Source organism: Silene latifolia, chromosome 8 (assembly GCF_048544455.1).
Source record: "Silene latifolia isolate original U9 population chromosome 8, ASM4854445v1, whole genome shotgun sequence".
Classification (NCBI taxonomy): domain Eukaryota; kingdom Viridiplantae; phylum Streptophyta; class Magnoliopsida; order Caryophyllales; family Caryophyllaceae; genus Silene; species Silene latifolia.
Window position 1 is genome coordinate 92,992,278 of NC_133533.1, and position 27,644 is coordinate 93,019,921.

Consider the following 27,644-nt stretch of genomic DNA (forward strand, 5'->3'; position numbering starts at 1 on the left):
CAATAGTACTGTGCGATGGACCTAAACAAGGGACTTCAATGTATTATATATTTTTGGTTGAAGTATAAATTTAGAGAACACCGAAATATGTTGATTTTTCCTTAAAATAAACATGCCTCACTATGATATTATTTTTTTTTCCGATAAAATGTAAGTATATTAAGGAAAAAAAAAACGTCACCATACATCAAATAATCAGGTGGTCACTAGACCCATCCCAACTACTCGACCAAACTATATAAAGCAAAGCCCCTCCAAGCCAACGGGACCAAAACCAATATCTACCACAAAACCAAATAGACCCAATCTACACAAGGCAACAAATTCAGACCAACCAAATCAGATCACAAAATCCCTAAAACATCGACTTCATCTTCAACCTATGCTTCCCTCAATCCCGCCTATTCTGAAATCTGGCCATTAGAGATCGATCCTGAGCCCCTAACTGAGCATCTGGGAGACTCAAAATCCGGCGAGAGATGTCAGTAACAATCTGATTAGCCAACTTATGTGGACGGATAAGGATAAGCTCATGTTTGCTCAGATTACGCTGTCGCCAAATGGAATACACACAAGCATTGAAAATCGCGTTGAGAACACCCTTCTTCGACTTGTACCTGTCATGTTCAGTCTCCAATTTGTGGTATCCCTGTACGGAAGAAGGATCCCTATTTTCTCTCCAATGGATGTAATGACCTGTCTACTGTAAGAGCACTCGAAGAAGAGGTGTGAAGTGCTCTCAATTCAAGTACCGCAAATACAGCAGGTATTTTCCTCACTAATGCCTAATTTATGCAATTTTTCATTAGTATTTAGGCTGGAGTGATGATAAATCCATGCTAATATCCCATGTTTCAGAATAGTTAACTTGTCCCATATGAGGTCAGACCATAGAGCCGTATCCCCTTTCTTTCTGAGAAGTTCATATCCTCTGGCAATAGTGTATTTCCTCCCTTTTTCTGTTATCCACCTTTGCTGCTGGTATGATTCCCTAAATAGGTCTTTGGTATGGCATATCTTCCTCCATGACCAACTGGAATTGCTGGTAGGAGTGTACTCTAGCCAATCCTTTCCCTTTATGTATATTTGATTGACCCATTTGACCCATAGATGGTCAGATTTCGATGCTAACCACCATACCAGTTTCCCCACAGCCGCCTTGTTCTATTGAATGTCATCCTTCAGTCCAAGACCCCCTTCCTTTTTAGGTTTGCATACCTTCTCCCATGAGACAAGGGGTGCCCTCATATAATCTAATCCCCTATCCCAAAGGAAATTACGGCATGTAGATTCTATTCTGGTGATCACTCCAGTAGGTTGTATAAATATGCTAGCCCAATAGTTGTGTAGCGTCTTAAGAACTGCCTGAACCAGAGTCAATCTCCCAGCATAGGAAAGTTTCCTTGCTCCCAAGTTCCTTATTCTCTTCATTATTTTATCAATCAAAGGTTTATAGTCTTTTGCATTGAGCCTTGTGGTTTTGATTGGAACTCCAAGATATTTAAAAGGCATAGCTCCTTCCACCATCCCTGATATTTGGAGAATTTCCCTCTTCAAACTATCTTTAATCCCATTAAAATAGGCATTAGACTTTCCTTTAATCATATTAAGGCCAGAGGATTTGGAGAAAGTAGCAAAAGTCCTGAGAATAGTAATGATTGAAGGGACATCTCCTTTGCAAAACAAGAGCAGGTCATCTGCAAACATTAGGTGTGTCAGTTTCATTGGTTTGCAAAGGGAATGATACCCGAAGTCTGCATTATCTGTAGTATGTGCAAGCACTCTTGAAAGATATTCCATGCACACAGTGAAAAGTAGGGGGAAAAGAGGATCACCTTGTCTTAAACCTCTCCGGCCTTTAAAAAATCCAAACACATTGCCTTTGAGATTAAGGGAATAGGTTGCAGTTGTGACATATTGCATAATCCACCCTTTAAATTGAACTGGAAAATTTAAGGCACTAAGCATCTGATCTAAAAATTCCCACTCAATGGTGTCATAAGCTTTCTGTAGATCCATTTTGAACAGGCACCTTGGAGAAACAGCCTGCCTCTCATATAGTCTGATAATGTCCTTGAAAATGAGGATATTCTCCATGATGCCCCTCCCCTGAATAAACCCTCCCTGATTTTGAGCAATCAGTCCAGGCAAAATTTTAGCCAACCTGTTGCATAAAAGTTTAGAGATGCACTTATATATGACATTACAACATGCAATTGGCCTATACTGGATAACACTTGTGGGTCTTTCAATTTTTGGGATCAGAGTAACCAAAGTGGCATTAGTTTGCTTCAGAATATGTCCTGACTCAAAAAATCCATGATAGCACTAGTGACCTCTTCTACCACTATATCCCAACTATCTTTAAAAAATTTGCTCGAAAATCCATCAGGGCCAGGTGCCTTGTCATCAGGAATATGGAATATGACATCTTTAACCTCTTCTTTGGTGACAGAGGCTAACAGGATCTACTTGTGGACATTAGTACACACATTGCCTTTTTTAACAATAGTCTTGTTGAGCTTTGTGATAGGAGCTCTTGTCCCCAGAAGCATCGGGTAATAATCCTAAAAGGCATTGTGGATCCCTTCTTGATCATTATAAGTGTTATTATTGTGTCCTATAATTTGACAGATATAATTATTGTGCCTTCTTGCTTTTATAACACCATGGAAATAGGCGGTGTTTGAATCCCCATCCTTTATCCAGTGAGCTTTAGCCTTTTGTTTGAGAAACTCCATCTTAGCAGCAAGCAAGGAGATTGAAACCTGGTGAGCATCATACTCCTGCTTCATTAACACCTCATCCCCTAGATTAGCAATAAGTTTCTCCTGAATTTGAGTCAGCCTGAGTTGAGTTATATGTTGGAGTATGTGTCCTCAACAATAGTGCGATCACATGTTTAAATATCATATTAAGAATACATAAGGGATGATTCATTATATAGTCAACTGATCAACATTTATTAGTAATGATCAGCTAACTAGAGTTAGACATTACTGTCGTTTGATGGTGGTGGTCAGTTGATCCCTTAGGGTTCGTTTGGATTGAAGGAATTAGAGAGAAGGGGAGGGGAGGGAAAGAGAGGGATTTAATTTCCTTTGTTTGGATAAAAAATATGGGAGAAAGGAAATAGAAGGGGAGAGAAATGAGATGATTTATTTTCCCTCCTATAGAACAAACTATAATCTTTCCAATGGTGGCAAGATTTGGAAAGAAAACATTATTTGGACTCTAATTATACCACCAACATCCTTCAATCCTCCATCCATTCTTCATCTCCCTCCTTCCTCCCCTTCCATTTCCCTTCATATTTTTTGTTATCCAAACACCCACATCTCATTTGCCCTCTCCTTCTCTCCCCTCCCTTCACCTCCCCTCACTCCCCCTCCCCTCCCCTTCCCTCCTAAAATTGTATCCAAACGGACCCTTAAGGTCACACCTAAAGGACAATTCCCTTAATAGACAAATTGATTAATTGTATGACGATACAAATTGATCAATTCCTTAAAATTGAACAATTCGTTTGTGAGAGAGAATATTGATATCTTATTGTAATGGGATTAAATAAGATTTATTTTAGTAATTGAATACTTTATTACTAAAATTGATTATTGTTTGAGAAACAATTGAGATGAGAATGAATGGTTAATTATAATTAAAAAATGTTGTGAATTATAATTAAGTAACCCATTTTATTTATGTGATCAAGTATCACTAGTCAATTTATTGTATGTAATTTAATTAATTTATAAAATGATATTTATGTGATAAATATGAATTAAATTAATTAATAACATGTATCATACTACATACGACATATTGTGTGACAATTGACAAATTGACAAAATAAATTGGTAGTCCATTTTATGGAGATTGAACCGAAATGGAGGGAGTATTAGCGGGTTATGGTTGTTTTATTTTATTTGATAAAATAGCATGATGATGCCTACCTACAAATAGCCTTACACCTATTCTTACACATCTTACACATCAATTTCTTGTGAAGACAAAAAGGAAAAAGAAAGATGCCCTCTTTGGACATACCCTACCCGGCCTCCACCTCCCCTTTATGAGAATTTTTTGTTCTCATTTTTCCATTCACTCATTCATTTTCATACTACATGCAAAAATACTTATTCTCTCCTACTCTCTCTAAAACAAGCTTTTAGAAATATTGATTTGTTCATCTAATATTATAACAACCATTGGATTACTAATGTAGTAATAAACATAATATTGGAATCATTTTAAGGATACTAGTTTATTAATCTAGTTAATTAGTATAAGGGATAAGTCTTGGGTGCAATCTAAAGAGGATCTCTACTTTGGGATTTTGGAGGATCGTCCAACATATTAAGCTCAAGAACAAATAAGGAAGATGACCTTATTTGTGCCCTATATTTCGGACCTATATACAATGTAAGGGACATTGTTTTTCCTCATAAATTTCTTATTTTGTTATGCATGCACTAGATCTAAAGAACAAATAATTAAGAATTTATTTAGTTCGCTATTAGAAGAGTCTAATAAAAGGTAAATAAACCTAACAACTAACAAGTGGTATCAGAGCATAGAATGTTGCATGCATAATCGGTTATTGTTTTTCCGAGTTAAAATGTTAACATATAAAACTAAAAATTTGGGATTTATTTTATAAAGCCACGAAATAATGATGCATGTTATATATTATGGTCCTAAAATTTGTTTAGGTAATTTTTATGATTTATGGAAATTTATTGCTCATTTTAATGATTTTTAGTGATTTTATTACATTTTTATGAGTAAAATGAACTTTTATTCACTAAAAATAGTTAAATCTAACTACTGGCCGTGATTTTTTTAGTATGACCTCAAATGAATATTTTATGTATTGCATGTAAATTTTCATATTAATGTGATTAATATTTCATGATTTATGTTTTTATGTGATAAAAATGGCATAAATAGAGGTTAAATGACTAAAAATGGCCAATATTAGTTTATGATATTGAAAATTTTATATGACCACACATGCATATTTTACAAGTATTATGTAAAATCTCGTATTAATTTGATTAATATTGCATGATTTATGATTTTTATGAGATAAAAATGGATTAAAAGAGGTAAAAATGGTTAAAAATAGTTAAACTTCGAACCAGGTCATGAAACTTTAATATGTTGTCACATGCATGATTTACATAGTATGTAAATTTTGAGATTAAATGATTTCATTTAGCATGTTTTATGAATTTTTAGTGTAAAAATGGCATAAACAGTGACTATATTAGCATAAATAGCTAAAACGAATTGCATGACATGAGAAAATTATTTTAGGTTGCATAAATATTCCACTTATCAGATCTAAATTTGTAATATTTATTGGATTAATTTTTAGATACATTAGATATTTTATGAGATAAAACCAATAATTTGCAACTATATTTTCTCAAAATTAATTCGTAAATTTTAACCATGATTTTTGATATTATGAGTGTCATGGAATTATTCCAGAATGTTCAAAAATTTAAAATTCAAAATTTTAAATTATTGTAATTTAATTTGGATTTATTTCATATATGTTATGATTTTAAGGTAAAAAATGAGCATAAAATTAAATCAAGTTGAATTATTGTCAAAAATTGAGTGATGACTAATTTTTGGGCCCTAAGAGTTTTAGGATAATTAACTTGAGCTTAAATGTTATTTGAGTGTTAATTTGTGATTTTAAGAAGTTATTATCACGCATTACCATAAAACCGGGTTATATATACGATATAAGTTAAATAGGGCGATTTGGCACATAATTTGGCAAGATAGATAAAATTATAATGCTGCATAATTCAATTGTTGAGTGTATTTTATTTATATAATTTTGAATTATGTAATTTTATCTTAGCATAGCCTTCGTTTTAATCGATATTACCCGTAATGAAAGGGAATATTGATTCGGTTGTAACTTAATTTGATCTCGTATCACTTTTATTTTTACTAATTTTTCATATTACAAATGTATAATAGGAATAGCTTTGTATTTTTATTATTATTTGTAATTATGGAATTTCTTCAAGACGGTACCATTCGGAAAAGTGTTCCGACGAAGAAGGTGTTCTTGGGAGGCGTGTCACTTGAAGATTCAAGGGACCAAAGGAGTTGGTTTCCGAATATGTAATAGATTATTTGATTTTCTATTTTAGGAAGGTCATAATAGGAATTTATTATTATTGCTTTGCATTTTTTTTAATATGTTACATGCATTGCCAAATCGCCATAACAACACATGCATATCATATCGAGTCATCGACTGTGTCAATTATAATTATCGTAGTTCACCGCTTTAGTTCACTTAAATCCTGATAGATAATAAATTGACAAGACCTCTCACTAAATAATAATTGAGAATTAGCCTTACCAAATAGTAGAAACCATGAGTCCCAATTTCATGGGGAAGTAGGCTCGGCTCACCTGGGTACTAAACTTGTTACGTTGGGTAAGTGGGTAATAAAATGCTATTACATCGAAATTTGGATTGAGCTCAACGGAAGTATTCGTGACCGTAGCCGCATGTGTTCCGGGCTAAAGATAAATATTAGAGTAATTTTTATCGACCGAGAGTTCTAGAAGTAGAATCGATTAAGAGTTAATCCACCGAGTTATATTGATAAGGGATGAATCGGCTCACCGTGCCCCAATTGATATGAATTTGGATCTCAGAATCATTTATAATAGTTGGGTAGAAGTCACTATATAAATGCTTAAAACTTGTTTAAAGTGTTTACAAGTATTATTAAAACGATAAATGTTAATTATTTCCTTCATCTCCGTTTTTGTAGTTATTTTTTCTTTTGCAATGGATTCATCTAATAATCCTACACCGATCACCATTAATTCATGGCTCCAATCATTAAATGAAAAATGCTCCTCGTATGACGATGACCCGATTAGAGAACTACGCTTTGGCATTGGTGAGGATGAAAATCTTTGTTTTTTTACTACTTCTACACCTCCCACTCCCATACTCATGCCCACCACATCCTTGGTAAGAGAATCATATGAGGATAATCTCACAAATTCAAAGGTATCCTTGTTTGAAGAAACAAGGACAAATATCAAATTGAGTCGGAGTTCTAGCAAGAATGTCCTTGCAACCGAAAGGAGTAATGATATTAATAAAGGAAAGGCAAAGAAGAATAAGAAACCCAAATCCAATTATGAATTGGAAGTTGATAGTGAGACTACCACAACCAAAATAAAAAAGGGTGCCCAATCCTACCATGAATGTTATTATTGTAATATCATGGGCCATTGGAAGCTTAATTGCTCCACGTATTTGGAAGATATCAATGTTGGACTTATCACTCCAAGTGGGACTTGGAAATGTTTCAAAGCTAAACAAGGGTGATGTAGATCTCCGACAAGGAAATGGAGCTAGGGTAGCCGCCACTTAAAGAGGGATTTATGTACTTGTTTTAGCTAACAACTTTGAGTTGTAATTTACATAATTGTTATTATGTACCCATTTTGTCTAAAAGCATTATTACCATTTCTATGTTAGACATAGAAGGATTTTTTTCTTTCTTTTGCGATAAAAAAAAAATTAATTGTTGTATTTTGTTGAATATGACTTGGCTGTGAGCCAAGCCCCTTCTATCAATGGTATTCATGTTTTAGACACTTCCAACTCAACTAAAGATATCTATAACATACAATCCAAAAGACTCATAACTAATAATTCAAATGATTTGTACATTTGGCCTTTTTCGATTAGGTTACATAAATAAGAAACACATTAAAAGGCTAGTGACGACTAGATTTTTGGACCATTTGATTTTCAATCATATGAAATATGCAAATCTTGTCTCCTTCGCAAAATGAATCGTACTCCCTTCAGTGGTAAAGGGACACGAGCAAGTAATTTATTGGGACTAATACATGCCGATGTATGTGTTCTAATGAGTATCACCGCAAGGGGAATTTATGACTATTTCGTCACTTTTAACAATGATTTAAGTAAATATGGGTATATTTACTTAATCAAATATAAAGTGAAGCATTTGAGAAATTCGAGGAATTTCTAAATGATGTAGAGAACCAATTGAACAAGGTACTAAAGCATTACTATTCGATCGTAGTGGTTAATATCTAAGTAATAAATTTGATTTATTAAATATGGATTATGACCTGGTGTCACTGCCCATAAGATCAAACTAATATGAGTCGGTTTGAGTTATTGAACTCAATTTTGGAAATTTGTAATCCAAAACGGACAAGTAATTCTAAACGGATGGTCAACCAGGAAATACCTGAAATAGAGAGTCTATTTAACAGTTGACATGGATAAGACTCGTATATAATGTCTACCGTAAAAGAGCTGGTCTTTTGTGCCCTTATATGTCAATCTAGACAAACCACTATTACTCCACCATATATGTTTGTGTCTCACAAAGCTATCTCTTTAGAAGATAGAGGTAGTTCTAAGAGATAGAGTGGGAGTAGATTAGATCGTCACAAACATGTCTTATAGTTAATGTGTCACTTTGTGAAAGTGATGGAATTATAATCTATAAAGATAGAATGGGAGTATAGCTCAGTGGGAGTTTAACACACATGTCTTGTTGTTAAAATGTTGCTTTTCGAAAGCAATGGTATTATGACCTTATCCTAAATCGACCTTGTGCATACGATTCATAGCATTACAATCCAAAGATTGTTACTCAAGAGTAGATTTAATTTAAGGCGAGGGTCTCTTTAAAGTAAATAGAGCTTTAGAGTAATTAAATGCATAGATTGACATGAAGATGTTAATCAAGATTAATTATGTAAGGAATTGCCGCATTTCATTTTGATGAAGAATGGCAAATGATATTAAAAATTCGCTTTTCTAAAATGGGAATTTAGAAAAAGGAACGTGTTTGGAACACAAAACCTTAGATACAGATCTAAGAATCCTAACATATTATGCGTAGCTATCTTAAGTGATTCCAAAATGGTCTTAAGCAAGCATTAAAGGATTATACTTTTCGTTCATGTGATAATTGTGAATGGTATCATTCACATGATTGAAGAATCATGATTATACATGAAGTTAAGTGGGAGTAAGAATTATTTTTCCGTGTCTTATATGTTAATAACATATTACTTATTGAGAATAATGTACCAACGCTCTCTTCTGTGAAAGAGTGATCGGGAGACTAGAAAAGGGTGCGATATATTCTAAGATTTCTGAATCTATGTGAGAGAATATTGGCATAGAGTTGAGTGTCTTATGATGATAAGATCTTTCAAATCTGTTTAAAATCAACAAGGTTGAATAGATTATTCATGGTGATGAAAGTGGAACTACTATGATGGAGTCATGGTCGTTCATTGAACCTATTAAGTTGTTGATCACATGAGATCGATTGCTAATGTTTCCGCCATTAGAACGATCATGTATGCCATTAAATGTACACGTCATGATGAATCATATGCTAAGAGCATAATTAACTCAATAACAAGTTAATTCATAAGATGGTCTTGTGAAAGCCTTAAAGAACATCCTTTGAGATTCTTGAGAAGGATTAAGGATTCGTTCATATGTTTGGATGACATACTAAGTTAAGTGTTGAAGGGTTGCACAAACTTTACTTTCCAAACCGAGAAGGATTTGTCGAAATCCTAGGTTGATTTTATTGACTAAGAGTAAGAGACTAGAAAAAGTGTTTTAGTTTCGTACATTGTAAATTCTACAAAAGGAATCTAATTAAATTGTGATAAAATGGTCAACGTAGGGAATGAGAGTAGATTCCTCTACTAAAGACTTTATCACAAGTTATGTGATAACAGTGGGAGCATCTTTCAAGTTAAAGAGCCCAAGTGTAGTAAGAAGACTAGACATAAAATTAGATAAATTCATGTCATTAGAGATGACATTGGATAGAAGAAGATAGCAAATGATAAAGTTGGAATGTTTGGATATAGGGTATATCCACTAGCCAAGCTTTTATTGCATTTTAACTAGTGTAAAAGGTACATTATAGATTATGAGATATGAAGTAGTAATAGTGTATTGACTATTTATATATGATAATCGCATTTATCGTTTGAGTTTTAATAAACTCGCCCATTACCTTGTTAAATCCAAATGGGTTGTAGAGACAAATTGAACCCCATTAAAGTGAACTTGATTAGCATGGTATTCGCCCCTAGTTACTTAAAAGAGGTGACGTCTCGAAGTGACTAGAGTGTGATGCGATTGATTGAAAGTTCAAGTGCCATAGAGTCATATGGGATGACTAGTCGATCACATACGCAGACTGTATGGGACACTCTGTCGGGCAGTGACCGCTTATAGAGTTCTGGTAATTCATAAAGCCTGGTCGTGGCAAGAGCTGCTATAGTTTTCTTATGAGTCAAGTCTTTTGACTAGAGACTATTCGCCCAAGTTGGCACAAATTTCTGATTAGCTTTGATTTATGCTTTACGACTGTCGTAAATAAGGTCAAATGGGTATATTTTGGGTTATGATGAACTGTGGCTGAACAAAGGGAATAGTGCGATATGAATTGTCCACCCCTTGTCAGGGTTGTTTGAAATCTCAAGGCCACTCGAGGAGTAGTGAAGTGGGAATGTGTGGCCACGCTCAGAAGGTATCTACGGTAGATAATTCCGGTCAAACAGTTACTCTCCAGATCGAGGAAACCACTCAAGATATGATCAAATGCAAGTACGGCTTGCGAGACACCTTGCATTGAGTGGGAGATTGTAATAGGACAAGAGAATTGGTGACGCACACTTGTCTCGGACAAGTGGGAGATTGTTGGAGTATGTGTCCTCAACAATAGTGCGATCACATGTTTAAATCTCATATTAAGAATACATAAGGGATGATTCATTATATAGTCAACTGATCAACATTTATTAGTAATGATCAGCTAACTAGAGTTAGACATTACTGTCGTTTGACGGTGGTGGTCAGTTGATCCCTTAAGGTCATACCTAAAGGACAATTCCCTTAATAGACAAATTAATTAATTGTATGACGATACAAATTGATCAATTCCTTAAAATTGAAAAATTCGTTTGTGAGAGAGAATATTGATATCTTATTGTAATGGGATTAAATAAGATTTATTTTAGTAATTGAATACTTTATTACTAAAATTGATTATTGTTTGAGAAACAATTGAGATGAGAATGAATGGTTAATTATAATTACAAGATGTTGTGAATTATAATTAAATGACCCATTTTATTTATGTGATCAAGCATCACTAGTCAATTTATTGTATGTAATTTAATTAATTTATAAAATGATATTTATGTGATAAATATGCATTAAATTAATTAATAACATGTAACATACTACATGTGCCATATTGTGTGGCAATTGACAAATTGACAAAATAAAATTGTAGTCTTTTTTATGGAGGTTGAACCGAAATGGAGGGACTATTAGTGGGTTATGGTTGTTTTATTTTATTTGATAAAATAGCATGATGATGCCTACCTACAACTAGCCTTACACCTATTATTACACATCTTACACATCAATTTCTTGTGAAGACAAAAAGGAAAAAGAAAGATGCCCTCTTTGGACATACCCTACCCGGCCTCCACCTGCCTTTTATGAGAATTTTTTGTTCTCATTTTCCATTCACTCATTCATTTTCATACTACATGCAAAAATACTTATTCTTTCCTACTTCTCTCTAAAACAAGCTTTTAAAAATATTGATTTGTTCATCTAATATTATAACAACCATTGAATTACTAGTGTAGTAATAAACATAATATTGGAATCATTTTAAGGATACTAGTTTATTAATCTAGTTAATCAGTATACTAGTTTAAGGGATACGTCTCGGGTGCAATCTATGGAGGATCTCTACTTTGGGATTTGGAGGATCATCCAACATTTTAAGCTCAAGAACAAATAAGGAAGGTGACCTTATTTGTGCCCTACATTTCGGACCTATATACAATGTAAGGTACATTGTTTTTCCTCATAAATCTCTTGTTTTGTTATGCATGCACTAGATCTAAAGAATAAATAATTAAGAAGTTAATTAGTTCGCTATTAGAGGAGTCTAATAAGAGGTAAATAAACCTAACATTATATCCGCATTGTTCTCAATATCTGAAAAGTGATCTTTATTGATCTTTTTAAGCTCAGGTTTCAACATCTTCAATTTTCTTACAACCCTGAACATCTTAGTGCCATCAACCCATTTCTCCCATACATTAGATACACACTCCTGAAAACCAGTAGTAGTACTCCACATATTAAAGTACTTGAATGGCCTATTCTGACTCCCTCCCATACTCCTTTTACTCACCAGACATGGATTATGATCAAAGAGGCTCTCTGGTAAAAAGTTAGCCGAATAATCAGGAAAAGTAGCCAACTATTCCTAATTAACAAAGAATCTATCCAACCTGCTATAGACCCTTGTCTCTGGTGGCTTTTTATTATTCCATGTATAGAAAGCTCTTGTAGCTGGAATATCCATGAGACAACACTCTTGTAAACAATCATAAAAAGGTACAGTTTCAGCATCTGAAACCTGCCCACCAAGTCTTTCATTTCCCTGAAGCACACAATTGAAATCTCCCCATATAGCCCAAGGTCCATGAACCTGTCTTGCAATGTTTCTGAGATTCATCCAAAGGGATTCCCTTTCCCCAACTCTATTAAAAGCATAGATAATGGTATGATAAAATTGCATATGGTCAAATTTATTTGTCACGTGTAAATGAATAAATTGTGCATCATATTTTAAAAATTGAACCTCAAACATATGAGGCTTCCACACAACCCAAACCCTGCCTCTAGGATGATAAGAGTTATTAGTAGAGACACTCCAGTGTGAGAAAATATTATTGACTATATTATGAAAACTTTTTGATTTGACTTTGGTTTCTAACAAACCAAAGAACCCAACATTATTTGCATGAAAAAAATTATTTACAACCCTTTGCTTCACTTCTTTATTCATCCCTCGTATATTCCAAAATCCAAAGTTTATTGATGAATATCAGGAGGGTCATTACCATTAATACCAATACCTTTCTTGGGTGAACAGTCCTCCCTCAAATCCTCCATCTGATGTGGAGAAGTTTGAATCTTCCTGCTAGGATTCCCACTTCTCTGTCTTATGATATTAATTAGTATAAAGATATTAATTATTTTAACATAAACAAATATAATATAAGTATATTATATTTTGGAAACTATTAAAAAGCAAATAAATCAAGCTAGATTTCCAAAAAAATATAATATTTCATAATTATTTCGACTTGATTAATTTAATGCATATATGTAGTATATTTATTTCGAATAGTGAGAGTAAAAAAATAACCTGGGATATAGTAATCACTTATTGGATACTTAAAAAAAATAAAAGTAATTTTGTTAGTAGTGAAAAGAATTGTAGTAACATTGGATATAGTAATATGATAGTAATCACACATTTAAATAGTCAAAGTAACAATATTAGCAGTGGGCGGAAGTAGCGAATGTAAAAGAAGTAACAACGAAAATAGTGAAATTATCAATATTAATGTACAAGTAGTGAAAGTAACAATAATTAGTTAACAATAATTATGGCGGGAGTAGTGAAAGTAAAAGTAGTAATAACAAATATAATAAAATTAACAATTCTAAGAACAAAAGGAAGTATATAGGAAAAATTAGCTAAGCAATCGATTTAAGTAAAATATTAATAGCGAGAGTAGTGAAGTTGTCTTATAGTTTATTTCATTGTAATTTTAAGATATATTCCGTATCATAGAAAAATATATTAATGATAAATTTATGAGTTATGCAACTTTAAAATAGTTTTAGTTAATTGAAAATATATTTTAATGCTAAATCGAGGTAGCTCGGCTGAAGCCGAGCACCCATACTAGTAAATTAACAAAGAAAAAACAAAATCGGAATCCCAAATCACCCATACCCACTTACTGATTGTTTTTTTTTTGATAATAAAACTAGATTTATCCTCTAAGGTAGAACCAACTTATCTCATCCTTTCGAATGATAAAGGTAGGTTGAAGCCACCAGCTTTCAAACCACCTCGAAAGAGTTGGACATGAATGTCCAATAAAAGCCATAAAGTCGGCAACTTTGTTTGCTTCACGAAACAATGCTTAATTATCACTTCCTCAAAGAACTGACGATCTAATTTTACATCCTTGATAATACTAGAAATTTCCCAAGGAATTTTCCAAGTACTACGGATTGAGTTGATAACATATAAATTATCACCTTCTACAATTAACTTCGAGGTTCCTAAGTATTTAGCTGCTAAAATGCCTTCTTTTAAAGCGAGAGCTTCAGCAACAAGAATACTATTAGATTCGCACTTTTTTGCTCCTAGCAAAACGACTTTACCATTATGATCTCTTATAACATATCCTAGAGCAGCTTTATTACCATCTATTTTTGATCCGTCAAAATGTAGCTTTAAAACCCCATTTTTAGGTTTCTCCCACCAAATTTCTTCCTTACTAATAGTATTTCTAACGGACACGTCTTTATCATGATTGTTAAGATCCTTATGTCTAGTCTCGTTCCAAATTTTGATGCTATTATTACATAAAAGGACAATTTTGCTTATATTAAAATGAACATCATTAAAAATAATGTCATTTCTATGGAACAATGCATTCCACCAAATAAATACAATCTTAATGAAATCGGCTTTTGGATTAAACTTTTAAGATGATTAAGTTTCCCTATAAAGCTCTGACTTGCAATATTATCGTATATTGCCAAAACATTATTAAAGGTAATGATATTCATGTCTTGGATGACTAATGCAATCAAGGAACACTTGAAAAAGAAATGATTTTTATCTTCAATTGGACGATTGCACAAAACACATTGAGGTGGGACAATTATATGATTTCTTAGAAGCCTACTTTTCGTAGGAACACCATCAACACAAGTTTTCCAAAGGAAAAAATTCAATTTTGGAGGAACATTTAGTTTCCAAATCCAGTAAAATTCACATTTGTCAATATTTCTATCGAACAAGCCTTGTGCTAACCATGTCGGTGTTTTGGTCGAGAAATTTCCATCCACATATAGCCCCCAAAGAAGGGTATCTGGAATATCATTGTGTGGCAATAGAATATTAACTATCTGGTTAACAATATCATTATTTACTGTATCTGATAACTTACTGACATCCCATTGTTTATCAAGGGTTATGAAATCTCTAAACAAAAGACAAATCAAGGTTACTATGACCATCTATATTTCTAGTAAGGGGATGAGAAAAAACCCAATTGTCAGTCCAAAATTTTATATTGCTACCATTACCTATATGCCATCTCCACCCCTTTCTAAACATGTCCCGAATACTCATGAGTTTACGCCATTGCCAGGAGCAAACTGTATTAGGCTTATGTTCAAAAAGTGAACAGTTTCTCAAATATTTCTTAGTTACCACTTTGACCCATATATTATCCTTTTCCATAAGAAGTTTCCATAAAAGTTTCTGAAGAATTAAGAACGATAAACACCTAAGAAGGGGAGATGGTGAATTAGGTGTACCTTTTAAATATTTTCTCTTTTACTTGGTTAGAGGCTAACACAAGTAAGATCTATTAAAGTCCTAGTTTGAGAAACTTAATGGATTGTAAGTTCACAAACGGTACAAAGAGTCTATGCAACAAGATGAGTAATCATTGCACAAAGATTGGCATTGGCGAGATTAATGAATAAAAGTGGAATGATAAGAGAACGTAAAAGTAAATAAACAAACAAGACGATGTTTAAAAATTGGTTCAACTCATACTTCGGAGTCTATGTCCAACCGTTATTTTATTGCTTGTTTAGAAATTTACTCAAACTTAAATAACCCATTATAATGAAAATAACTCGCCAACCTACTCCGGTTACAATTGCTTAAAGCTACTTCGCTTCAAGACTTTCCCTTGCTTAAAGCTACTCCGCTTCAAGACTCTAAGTTCTATCTCATAGGTTTACAAAGTCAGAATCTCAGTGGTTCACTTAAGAACATGGAGATTACAATTAAGACCGAAATACGAGAATTATTGAACATATTCTTTTATGCAACAGTGAAGCGAACTGATACTTGGAGATTTTATAGCTTTGAAAAACAACTGAAGACTTTTGAAAATAGAAAACGGTTTTGAAAATGAATAAAAAACAAAGCTTAAATGCTGAAAACATTTGCTAAGTGTTTTACAATGAATGCTCTTTAAAAGTCTTACAATAAATGATAAAATAGGATGGATATTTATAGAAGGAAGAAGTGTGTAAGAGAACGATCTTAACACTTTTTTCACTCTAATGTCGTCCATGAGTTTGTAAGATGTATTATCATTTAAAAATATAGAAGAACAATCAGATTTGTGAGGCTCAAGGTGGCTGTATATTTCCTAGGCAAGGAGTGTTTCCCATAAATAATGGAAACTCACAATTTCATCAAAAATGAAAAAAAAGCAAACGACCTATTTTTAACATGAAAAACCACTTGCATTAATAAGATTAGTATCTTTAATTTAACTTGAAAGCATATTCTTTTTCTTCTATTTGTTCTTCAGATTTGAGAAATGATATTCCTTTTGAACACAATAAAATTTAGAAAGGTTTTGAACACTTGTAATTTTTTCCGAAAATTCTCCATTTAGTACCAGAAACCATGGTGCAACAGTCACAAGAACTATTGCATGGTTTTGTAATCACTAATGCTTAAAGAGGATATGTTTAACTACCTCATTTACAACATTTATTCTAGGCAATGGGCATGCTTGACTTATCTTTATTCTTGATCATCGTTGGGATTCTTTAAACACTTATTGGATGCTTTAATTTGCTAAACAATCTAACTAAGAAGCAAACAATTAAATGACAATGAAACTTGGCATCATCAACCAAGTGTGTTCTAACAAATTCCCCCTTTGATGATGGAAAGTTCTAAATATGTGTTTAGTTCCCCCTAAGCCCATGGTGAGTCGGTCTTTAAACTAAATAATAAGAGGCATCAAGTAAACATGATCAAGGTAAATGGGGGTCAACATGCTTGGCCTAAGTAGACATTTCCACGTTGAAGGTTAGCCTAAGAGTCGTTAGTTAACACATAAACACATAATTTAACTACTTCCCTCTCTTAACATCATCAAGTGAAGGACATAAACATGTTCAAGTAGAACAAAAATTAAACCAAAGGCAATTGTTCGAAATAAGAGAGAAAAACAGTCCATGATTTGCATAAGAGTTAAAAACAAAGAGCCAAAAGGTTAGGAGGGCAAGGGTAGGCACGTATGCCTTATTTATCATCGGGAGCATCTCCTCCAAGAGCTTTGACATGCTCAATGAGATCTTTATTAGTGGTTTTGAGCTCAGCAACTTCTTCCCTAAGGGTCTCATTGTCGACAACCAACTTGGACACCATGTTCACAAGCTTGTCCAACTTTGCATTTACTGCACCCATTTCAACTGTTGCACCAGACATAACCTTACCCGAGTACATGCAAACCAACTTCCAATTCCTAATTAATAGCCAAAGCCATTTGAGAGAGTAAACCCATGGTCATTTCATCACTCAACTTCTCAATACCGGGGATACTTTTCATGACTAGTTTCCTTTTCATAAAGATAATGGACAACCACACACCATAAGGAATCACCGTTTTCTTGTCAAATTTCCCTTTTTGAAGGACGGGGGCTATCTCATTATTACGGTGAAGGATGAGTTGGGGAAGGTTGATGGGACGGCGTTTGAGAATGTGGTGGAGAAGAAGCATCTCAAGTAGAGAGCATCTTCTCTTACTGTTGTTGCTTGGTAAGATGGCTCGGTGAACAAGGTTAAAGGTGAAACGATGGGGGGCACGAAGTTCATGAGCATAAATGTTGGTTGGTCCATTTTCATTATCGGGTCGAAGGGTTCTCACAACCTCACTAGCCATAACTTCATCAATATCACCCAAGTACTTTTAGGAAAGGAGGTAAGACCCACGGCTTCAACCTCAAGGTAAGAGGCTAGTTGGTCAATGATCAAGACAAAGGGTTTTTGGTTGATGAAGGCCGAAAGAGGGCCTGATGTAACATCAACCTTGAAGAGTCTATCACACAAATAAATACTCAAGAGGGGGGGGGGGTGAATTGAGTATTTAAGAACTTATGCCCAATTTTTATTTTTTATCAAAACAATTAATTACTTAAAGTTTATTGATTAAACTTTGACTAATTAACTAAGTGATTATGAACATAATTAAATGAACGAAAAGGAAAACCGCAAGGACACACGATATTTGAAGTGGTTCAGCTTCACACGTCGAAGCCTACGTCCACTATTCTCGATTAATAATTTTAGTACCTTTCTCCGGATTACAAAATTATCAACCCAACTCGTACAACTAACTCTAGTTGTAACTCAATTTGAATATCACTAGATATTCGGTTTTAACTATCTTAAGTTACTAAGAAAGTGCTTGATTGTTCTTCTAGTGTTCACAATATGAACGAGTAAGAAACAATATTTAAGCGCTATTATCTTATGACGATACTTAGATCGGAAATAATTGCAATATAATATAGCACACGACTTTTCAAAAATAATTTTGACTTGCAAAAAGAATAATAAAATTAAAAATGTTTGCAAAGAATGTTTTGTTCAAATATTGAAAAGTTGTTTAAATGAATTATTATGTGTAGTATTTATAGTAGAGAGGAGATCTAGATTTTCATCTAAGAAACCCTAGATACCGTGTGGATTGTTCCACAAGGAAGAAATTAGGTTAAATTTTATTTAATCATTTAGAACTCATAAAATCTTGGAAGATAGGAAAGAATAAAAATAAAAATAATATATGGAGATAAGAAATTTCAAACAAATATTATTTTGATTTACCATGATTCTTATCCAGGAAAGAAAAAGATCTTAATCCATTTATTTATTCTAACAACATCTTAGTAAAATATATGGAATAAATATAAAGAGAAAAAATATTTTTAACAAATATTTTATCAAAGATCTTTACCTAAACCCTAGATATGGAAAGGATCTCATGTAGGTTAAGGAAGGAATAAGATATATGTTTTTCCTATTTTAATCCAACAATAATTTAGGTAAAATATATAAAATAAATATAAGGAGATAAAATATCTCTAACAAATATTTATTTATGATTTTTATCATAAACCCTAGATACTATATAGATCACGTGTGAAGTATATAGTAAGTAGGAGATCTAATCTTATTATTTAACCTAATAATATCTTAGTAGAAGATTTGGAATAAATCTAAATATCTATAAAGATATAAAATATCTTTAATAATAATCTTATTTAGATTTACTCTAATCTTTACTTGCACAAGGAGTATCACATGAGTAGGAGATGACCCATAAGCCTGTTACATCCAACATGAAACCCTAGTAAGATATTAGGTTAAATAAATTAGGGTTTAGATATGAGTAAGTAGAAAACCCTAGTTAGCCACCAAGTAACAACCCATAAGTTGTCACATAAGTCGACCAAACTAAAAGGTAATTATCTATTCATAACCCAATTTAAGTCCAAACTTCAATCTACTATAAAATAGGTTTTTCATTTAAAGAATATAAAGATAAGATTTGAAAAACTATTTTCAAAACAATTTAAAACTCAAGTCGTGCGTTTTTAATATTGCAGCTCAATGTTATAATTAAATCACCTATAACACTGAGTCTTGTAGGTAATGTTATAACCATAACAGCTATAACTTTACTTACCAAAATCATTTCTTTAAATACCGTTATAAGACGATGACCTACGCTATCTAATCTTCCTGGAGATCTTCAATGTAAGATCATCTCTATATCTTGACCATAAGCTCTTCATCTTGAGCTTGCTATAGACTTGATCGAGCGTTTTGCTTGATTGATCATCATACTTGAAACTTGTTACAGTTACTATGACGCTTTAAGAATCTTCAATGTTATAACTCAAGATGGTATAACATAACTTGAATGATGCTTCACAAATCTTCAATGTTATAGCCAAGGTTGCTATAACATTACTTGCTAAACTTGTAAACTGAAGTTAATCTATTAAAGACTAAACAAACGATTACGAGCAAGAGTATATATAACATGAAGCACACACTTGTCTTTATCAAAACTAATCATATGTAATTATATGGTCCAACAAATTCCCCATTTTTGATGATGACAAGTCTCTTACGATTTGTGACTAAGTGTAAGTTCCCACTCAACATAATACTATAAAAGTCATAGTCAGTTGAACGCAGGAACAATCCACTTATATACAAAGTATAGCATCTAAGGACCTTAAGAGATTAAAGGTTCTGACAAGGAGCAAGCTTAGGCAAATACTTAAGTCACACAATCATTTTCTTCTCCCTCTTGACATCATCAAAAAGACGAGAACAGACGTAAAACGACTATAATGATATCAACCGAGGCAAGAAATATATATTAATCAAAGCACATATTATAGCATAAGAAAGATTTCAACATAAGCAAGCTTGAAATAGAGAGTGTGTAATACACACCAAGATGAGTATAGATTTTGTATGAGAGAATGAAAAGAGTCACTCACGTAACTACGACCTACAAAAACATGCATGCAATCTAACATGATAGATATCTCTAGTAACCGTACATATACACTCCAACCAAGCGAGGTGCAAAACACATGTCGAGAACTTACAAGGTAATGTTAGGTGAGGTAATTGGGTAATAAGGGGCAAAATAATTTGGATATGTGGAGGTAAAAGCCAAGCTAGAACCGAACACAATCAAAAGTAGCCATATTTCACTTTCCAACCCAACATGAAAGATGATGCACCATGCCAAGTATGGCGTAAACTCACTCACATCAACAAGTAGTTCTCCTCAAGTAATATGTAAATGATAAGAATAGAAGTAATACGAGATTCTTGCTTTTCCATCTTTTGTATCAGTTTTCTGGTTTTTTTTTTCGGTCCATCTTTTTCTTCTTCCTTCCAATATCCATCACAAAATCAACAAAATTGACCACAACAAGATTTTCAAACTTAGCAACAAGACAAGCTTGACAAGGGTAGGCCATATGGAATGTAGTAGAATAAATGGGTCAAAACGAGACAAATTTGGCTAATGTGAGGTTAGTAGGTAAACCGTAAAGGAAGGATCGCTTTTCCACATGTGTCACCACCACAAACCCGAGTGTATACAGGTAATAAGAGACAAATTTCATGCTTATGCAATTAGATGTTACATGCCATGTAAGGAGTACTACTCACACCATAAATAAAACCAATCATGAATGTCATTGGTTTATAAAGCTCTAAACCTTAGAATGTATATGTGATGAACAAGAATTATGGTTTGTATACAACACAAAATATAACAGACTAGCAAACAGAATATTTTCATAAGACAATAAGATACTATATAAGAATGTACTTGCGGCGGAAAATACGAACACAGTCATACAATCTCGTCAAATCTAGTCAATCATACAAGAAATAAAATATTTATGACAAGTTTAGTTGCCACCAATTGAACCAGTTTCCAACCGTAAAATCTCAAAACTTTCTCTAGCCAATGTTTTGGTAAAAATGTCAGCCCATTGTCTTTCTGTACTACAAAATTCCAGTCTTATGTTGCCCTTATCTAGATGATCACATAGAAAATGGTGTCTAATGTCTATATGCTTAGTTCGTGAGTTCTGCGCAGCGTTCTTAGATATAATTATAGCACTCGTGTTATCACATAAAATAGGTATACATCCGACATTAACACCGTAATCACATAATTGTTGCTTAAGCCATAAAAGTTGAGAACATACCAACCCAACGGCATGTATTCGGTTTCAGCAGTAGATAACACAACGTAATTTTGCTTCTTTGACCCCCAACTAATAACACACGGTCCAACAAACGTGGCTATGCCGAAAGTATTTTTTCTGTCAAGTGAACAACCTGCATAATCTGCATCTGAATACCCTATGAGATCGAAATTACACACAAGAAGATACCATAGATATAATTTAGATGCACCAATTAAATACTTCAAGATTCTCTTAACTGCAACCATATGCGATTCCTTAGGGCACGATTGAAATAGAGCACAAACGCATACACTAAACATTATATCGGGACGACTTGCAGTTAAATAAAGAAGTGAGCCAATCATACCTCGATAAGTCATCTCATCGACAGACTTACCGTTTTCATCCAAAGTCAACTTCTTATCTGTACCTATAGGAGTTGGCTTAGAATTAGAATTTTCCATACCAAATTTCTTGATTAGCTCCTTGATGTATTTATGTTGGTGTATCATTATTCTTTCAGTAGTTTGTTGAATTTGGAGTCCAAGGAAGAACTTGAGTTCTCCCATCATGCTCATCTCGAATTCTAAGGTCATTAATTCTAAAAAATACTTACATAGACGATTAGTAGTTGAACCAAAGATAATATCATCAACATAAATTTGTACAACTAATAGATCGGAATTTTCAGTTTTCAAGAATAAGGTTTTATCGACAGATCCTCTTTTAAAACCACTTTCGAGAAGATATTTTGACAATCTGTCGTACCACGACCTTAGAGCTTGTTTCAAACCATACAAGGCTTTATCTAGTTTGAAAACATGGTTTTGAGACTTGCTATCGAAAAATCCCGGAGGTTGTTCAACAAAAACCTCCTCATTCAAATAACCATTAAAAAAGTTGTCTTAACGTCCATTTGATATAGTTTAATTCCTTTATGAGCAGCAAATGCTATCAATAGTCTAATAGCCTCAAGTCTGGCTACAGGAGCGAAGGTTTCATCATAGTCAATTCCTTCTTGTTATTTGTACTCTTGTACAACCAATCTAGCTTTATTTCGTACAATAACTCCTGTATCGTCCAACTTGTTTCTAAAAACCCATCTAGTACCAATAACAGTTCGATCTTTAGATCTTGGAACCAAATGTCAAACTTTATTCCGTTCGAACTGTTGAAGCTCTTCTTGCATAGTAACGATCCAATATGGTTCTGCAACTGCTTCTTTAATATTTGTTGGCTCAATGGTTGAGAGAAAGGAGTAGAACGAGCAAAAGTTATTAAGTCTTCTACGAGTTCGAACACCCTCATTCAGACTTCCTCGGATGGTTTCCATTGGATGAGAGTCCTTATATCTCCATTTCTTAGAAACAGGAGGCACATCTTCATCTGAACTAGTCTCACCTTCTTTAATTGATTGGGGGTTCAAGCCTTGTTCCCCCAGAATCCAATCCTAGGGTTATAACAGAATCAGTTATAACATTGGATCTTGTTTTTTTGATTTGGATTTAATGTTATAGCATCATCAACTATCACTTCAGCTTCCAATTACTTGGATTGAGAAGAGGTTATAGTATCATCAACTATATTCTCAGTTCTCTTTCCTTTATCATTCGAAGGGCTTCCTTGTTCATCATTTGTGCCCTTAATTTCTTTATCTACCTCATCCAACTCTGGAAGACCATCTCTGGATAGTCGGAAATAAGGTTCGTTCAAATTTTCTTCTTAATCCTGTTCAGCTTTATCAAACATATTATTCTCATAAAAAACAAAATGAATACTTTCTTCGAGGCATAAGGTTCTCTTATTAAAAACCTTATATGCTTTACTATGATTAGAATAACCAATAAACACAACTTCGTCACTTCTGGGATCGAATTTGTTTAATCTATTTTTACCATTATTATGGACAAAACATTTACCCCTGAAACAACTTAGATGTGATATGTTGGGTTTACGTCCCCTAAGAAGCTCATAAGGAGCCTTCTTGAGAATGAGTCTAATCAAAGCTCGATTATGAGCATAGCATGTAGTGCTAACAACTTCAGCCCAAAAATTACGAGGTAGTCCACTACACAAAAACATAGTGCGTGCCATATCCTCTAACGTCCTATTCATACATTCAACAACACCATTTTGTTTTGGGGTTCGTGGTGCTGAGAATTTGTTCCCAACACCATTCTCCCTACAACATTATATAAAAGCATGGTTATCAAATTCGGTGTCATGATCCGTACGAATGAAAACTAATTTTGATTTGTACTTATTTTGGGGAAGCTTCATTAGACTGCAAACTCTTCGAAAGTTTCATCCTTTGAATTGAGAAAAATTGGCCAAACATATCTAGAGTAGTCATCAACTAGAACGAAGACATACCTGGATCCACCTCTACTTCTTACCTTCATTTGACCGCATAGATCCACATGCACGAGTTGTAGTAGTTCATTGGTACTTACCATTATCTTAGGTTTGAACGATGATCTCACATGTTTGCAACGAGCACATGAGTCACATAATGTTTCTTGATCTAATTTGATTGAGGGAAGTCCTTCAACCAATTCCCATCTCTTTAGCTTATTCAACGTTGTTGAATTTATGTGAGCAAGATGTCCTTCAAGTACAACACTACTTGTTCCTTCAATTATTATTTGACAAGAGTCCGAATTAAAGATAACTTTATTTCCTTTGTCGCATAATTGAGAGATACTCTGTAAATTGTGCTTGAGACCACTAACGAGATAAACATCACTAATAGCATGAGAAGAGCATATTCCGACTTTACCAACACCGATAACCTTGCCCTTCTTATTATCACCAAATGTGACCTTACCTCCATCGAAGGGCTCAAGTGAAAGGAATAAATTTACATCTCCAGTCATGTGCCTTGAGCATCCACTATCAAGGTACCATAGGTTATTCTCTTTCACTACAACCTGCAAAATAATTAGAAACAGTTTTTAGGTACCCAAGCTAGGTTGGGTCCTTTGACATTAGTCACTCTAAAAACTAAATATTTTCTAACCCAAACCCTTTTTAAAACCTTACATTTTGGAAGCGAAAGAGTTTGTCTGGGAACCGTCTTGGGTTGAGTTCTGGGTTTCTCATGTCGTGGTCTTTCAGGTTATTTTGGAGGAGCTTTTGTTTTAAAGGGCCTTTTAGATTTGGGTGTTTGTTCTGATTTGGTAGCCTTCTTAAAATCAAAGCTCATATCATAGAACCAACGATAATCATGGTTACGTTCTTCGTTTGTACTTGGTTCAGATGGGGTAGGTTCACTATCCTCAAAAACGGTGTCAGAAGCTTTAACAAAGTTGATTCCTTTTCTTAAATCCTGAGCATATTTGATACAGTTTTCTTGGATATGTCCAGTATGACCACGGTAATTATATATCAAATATTCTGGTAGATTTGAATATTTTTTCCTTCTGAAATCTCTTTCGGAAGGGGTTGATTTGCATTTAGAGTGATCTCTATGACCATAGCACTCGTGCCCTAGTCCCATTTTCATGTTATTATCTGATTTCTCAGTTAGGAAATTTAGAACACGTGTGCTACCTTCCTATTTTTCGTGAACCTTTCAAGCATGCAAAAGTATTCTTTTAAGGACTGTATCTCTTTATTGCATTTGGAATGGTCTAACTCTACGACCTTGGGAGGATGAGTCTCTTTATAGTTGTAACGAAAGTTTTGGAATCTATCATTAAGAACTCGTACCATCTCGGTATGCGTTATTTTAGTATTTGATAGAACGTTTTTAGATTCCTTTAATTGCTGAGTTATAGATTCAATCTCCTTCTTTTGATCTGAGATCACGGCTTCTCTAGCCGTAGCCTTTGACTCAAGAAGCTCTTTGACTTTCCTCAATTCCAAGGTTATAGCTTCACTAGCTGTAACTTTGGCTTGAAGATGCTTAATGTTGAGTTTGAGGTCTGAGATTATATCTTCATTAGCTATAGCTTTAGACTCAAGAGCCTTCTTCTTAGCATTTGTCACATCTGAAGTTGTAGCCATATTAGTTGTAACTTTAGATTTAAGCTTTTTGGCCTTTGCTTTAAGGAGATGATTCTCTTCAGCAATATCGAGAATTTGTTCTTTCAAGTCTTTCAATTCCAATTCTTGTTCGTGACATTTATCAAGAGATTGCTCAAAGTATTCAATTAAGGCATTCTTAGGTAATTTCTTAACACTTTTCTTAAGTTCAAGATAGCTTACCTCTTCTTCTTCTTCTTCTTCAATCGGAATCTACTAGAAAGCAGCAATAGAAGTCCACGCTATTATTATCTGAAAATAGGTCAAGACTTACGTTGCTTAGACATAGGTTAGCAACTTCTTCTTCTTCTGATGCTTCGTCATCCTCAGTGTCGAGATCTCCCCAGTATAATGCCATCATCACTTGCTTGAGTTACTTCCTGGTCTCCTCACGTTTTGCTTTGTCTTTAATTTTCTCCCATGTGGGACAATCCTTAATCATATGACTGGATTCTCCGCACTTGAAGCATCCTCTGTTAGAAAACGTATTTTTAGACTCAGAAGTTTTCTTATTATAGGACTTGTTGTTGTTGTTGAACGATTTTTCTTGCTTATTTCTGAAAATACATTTATTAAATCGTTTAGCAAATAGAACCATTTCGTCCTCTATTTCAACATGTTCTTCTTCCTTAGCAGAAGCTTGTAAAGCCATGCTCTTACTATTACTGGACTCGGCCTCATCATCATCCAAGACGAGTTCATGAGCCATGAGAGCCCCAATAAGTTCTGAATAAGGTAGAGAGGTGAAATCTCTAACTTCTTCTATAATCGTGACCTTGGGACGTCATTTCTTGGTTAGACTCCTAAGTACTTTTCTAGCAATATCAAAGTTTTACCAAGATTTTTGAGCTCATTGACTTTAGTAGAAAATCGTGCTAACATGCTATCAAGAGATTCATTCTTTTCCATTTTAAAAAGTTCATATTTTTGAATCAGCGAGTCAATACGATATTTCCTAACAGCTGGCGTTCCTTCATAGGCCAACTCAAGACCATGCAATATTTCCTTGGCCGAAGTGCAAGAAGAAAAACGATCGAATTCGGTCGATGCCATGCTATTTTGTAACAGGCTTATCGCTTTTGAGTTTTTCTCAGCCTTCTTGTGTGGACACGGCCCACCTGCGAGCCCACTTCGATCTGTGGACGCACATCGGTCTTTTGAAAGCCACGCTCGGCGGCGTAAAAATGTTTTCGACCGGATCGTTTTAGATCGGTCGGTTTCTTCTCGGTAAGGGTCTCGAAATGATTAGAGATGTTCGGAGTCGCCACCAAGCATTTGTGGGATGCCTGGAACCCGTTCGAAATCCACTTTATACCTCGGTCAAATCGAGGCACAAAGCAGCGTTTGACATAGGTACTAAAGATAAGGAAATCGTCCCTCTTTAGCATCCTATCTCTAGAATAACTCTCGTACGCCCTGGATAAGGTCGTCCACTATCCAAAGTTTCTGAGTAAGAGGTGAAGGTACGTATTGGGAAGCCCTTTAATAAGACACCAAATCCCTCCCGCGTTAGCGGCCTCTACTGATCGATCTTGGTTGGTTGAATGCAAAAGTTGATAAAACGGTTTAAATGCATGAATGCGCATCCAATAATTTAAACCTAACATGTGAGAGCTTTCTAAGTCGGTTGATTTAATCCAAGTATCAAGCATAAGATGTAGAGTTGGATTAATGATTGATTTGCATGCAAGACGAAAATTAAACATCCATTTACCGTATTAGGTTTAGGGTGCATAACATGATCCATTTGTCTTAGTAAGGCATTTTACAAATATGATTTTGAATATTCAAATAGTCATCTGATCCGTCCTATATCCGGGCTAACCGGAGTCGGGATCGTCTTAGACTAATGCTGGAAGGGAAT

General features: G+C 34.2%; 1 protein-coding gene across 1 annotated transcript; it reads right to left on the reverse strand.

Annotated features, from left to right (window-relative positions):
* Positions 1 to 1,164: 1,164 nt before the first annotated feature.
* Positions 1,165 to 15,220, reverse strand: LOC141595528 (uncharacterized). The gene is made up of 5 exons (XM_074415492.1): positions 14,649 to 15,220; positions 12,411 to 12,651; positions 12,076 to 12,218; positions 2,650 to 2,847; positions 1,165 to 2,164 (listed from the first exon to the last, which is right to left on the reverse strand). The coding sequence occupies exons 1-5, from the start codon at positions 15,218 to 15,220 to the stop codon at positions 1,165 to 1,167; spliced, it is 2,154 nt and encodes a 717-aa protein (XP_074271593.1).
* Positions 15,221 to 27,644: the final 12,424 nt, after the last annotated feature.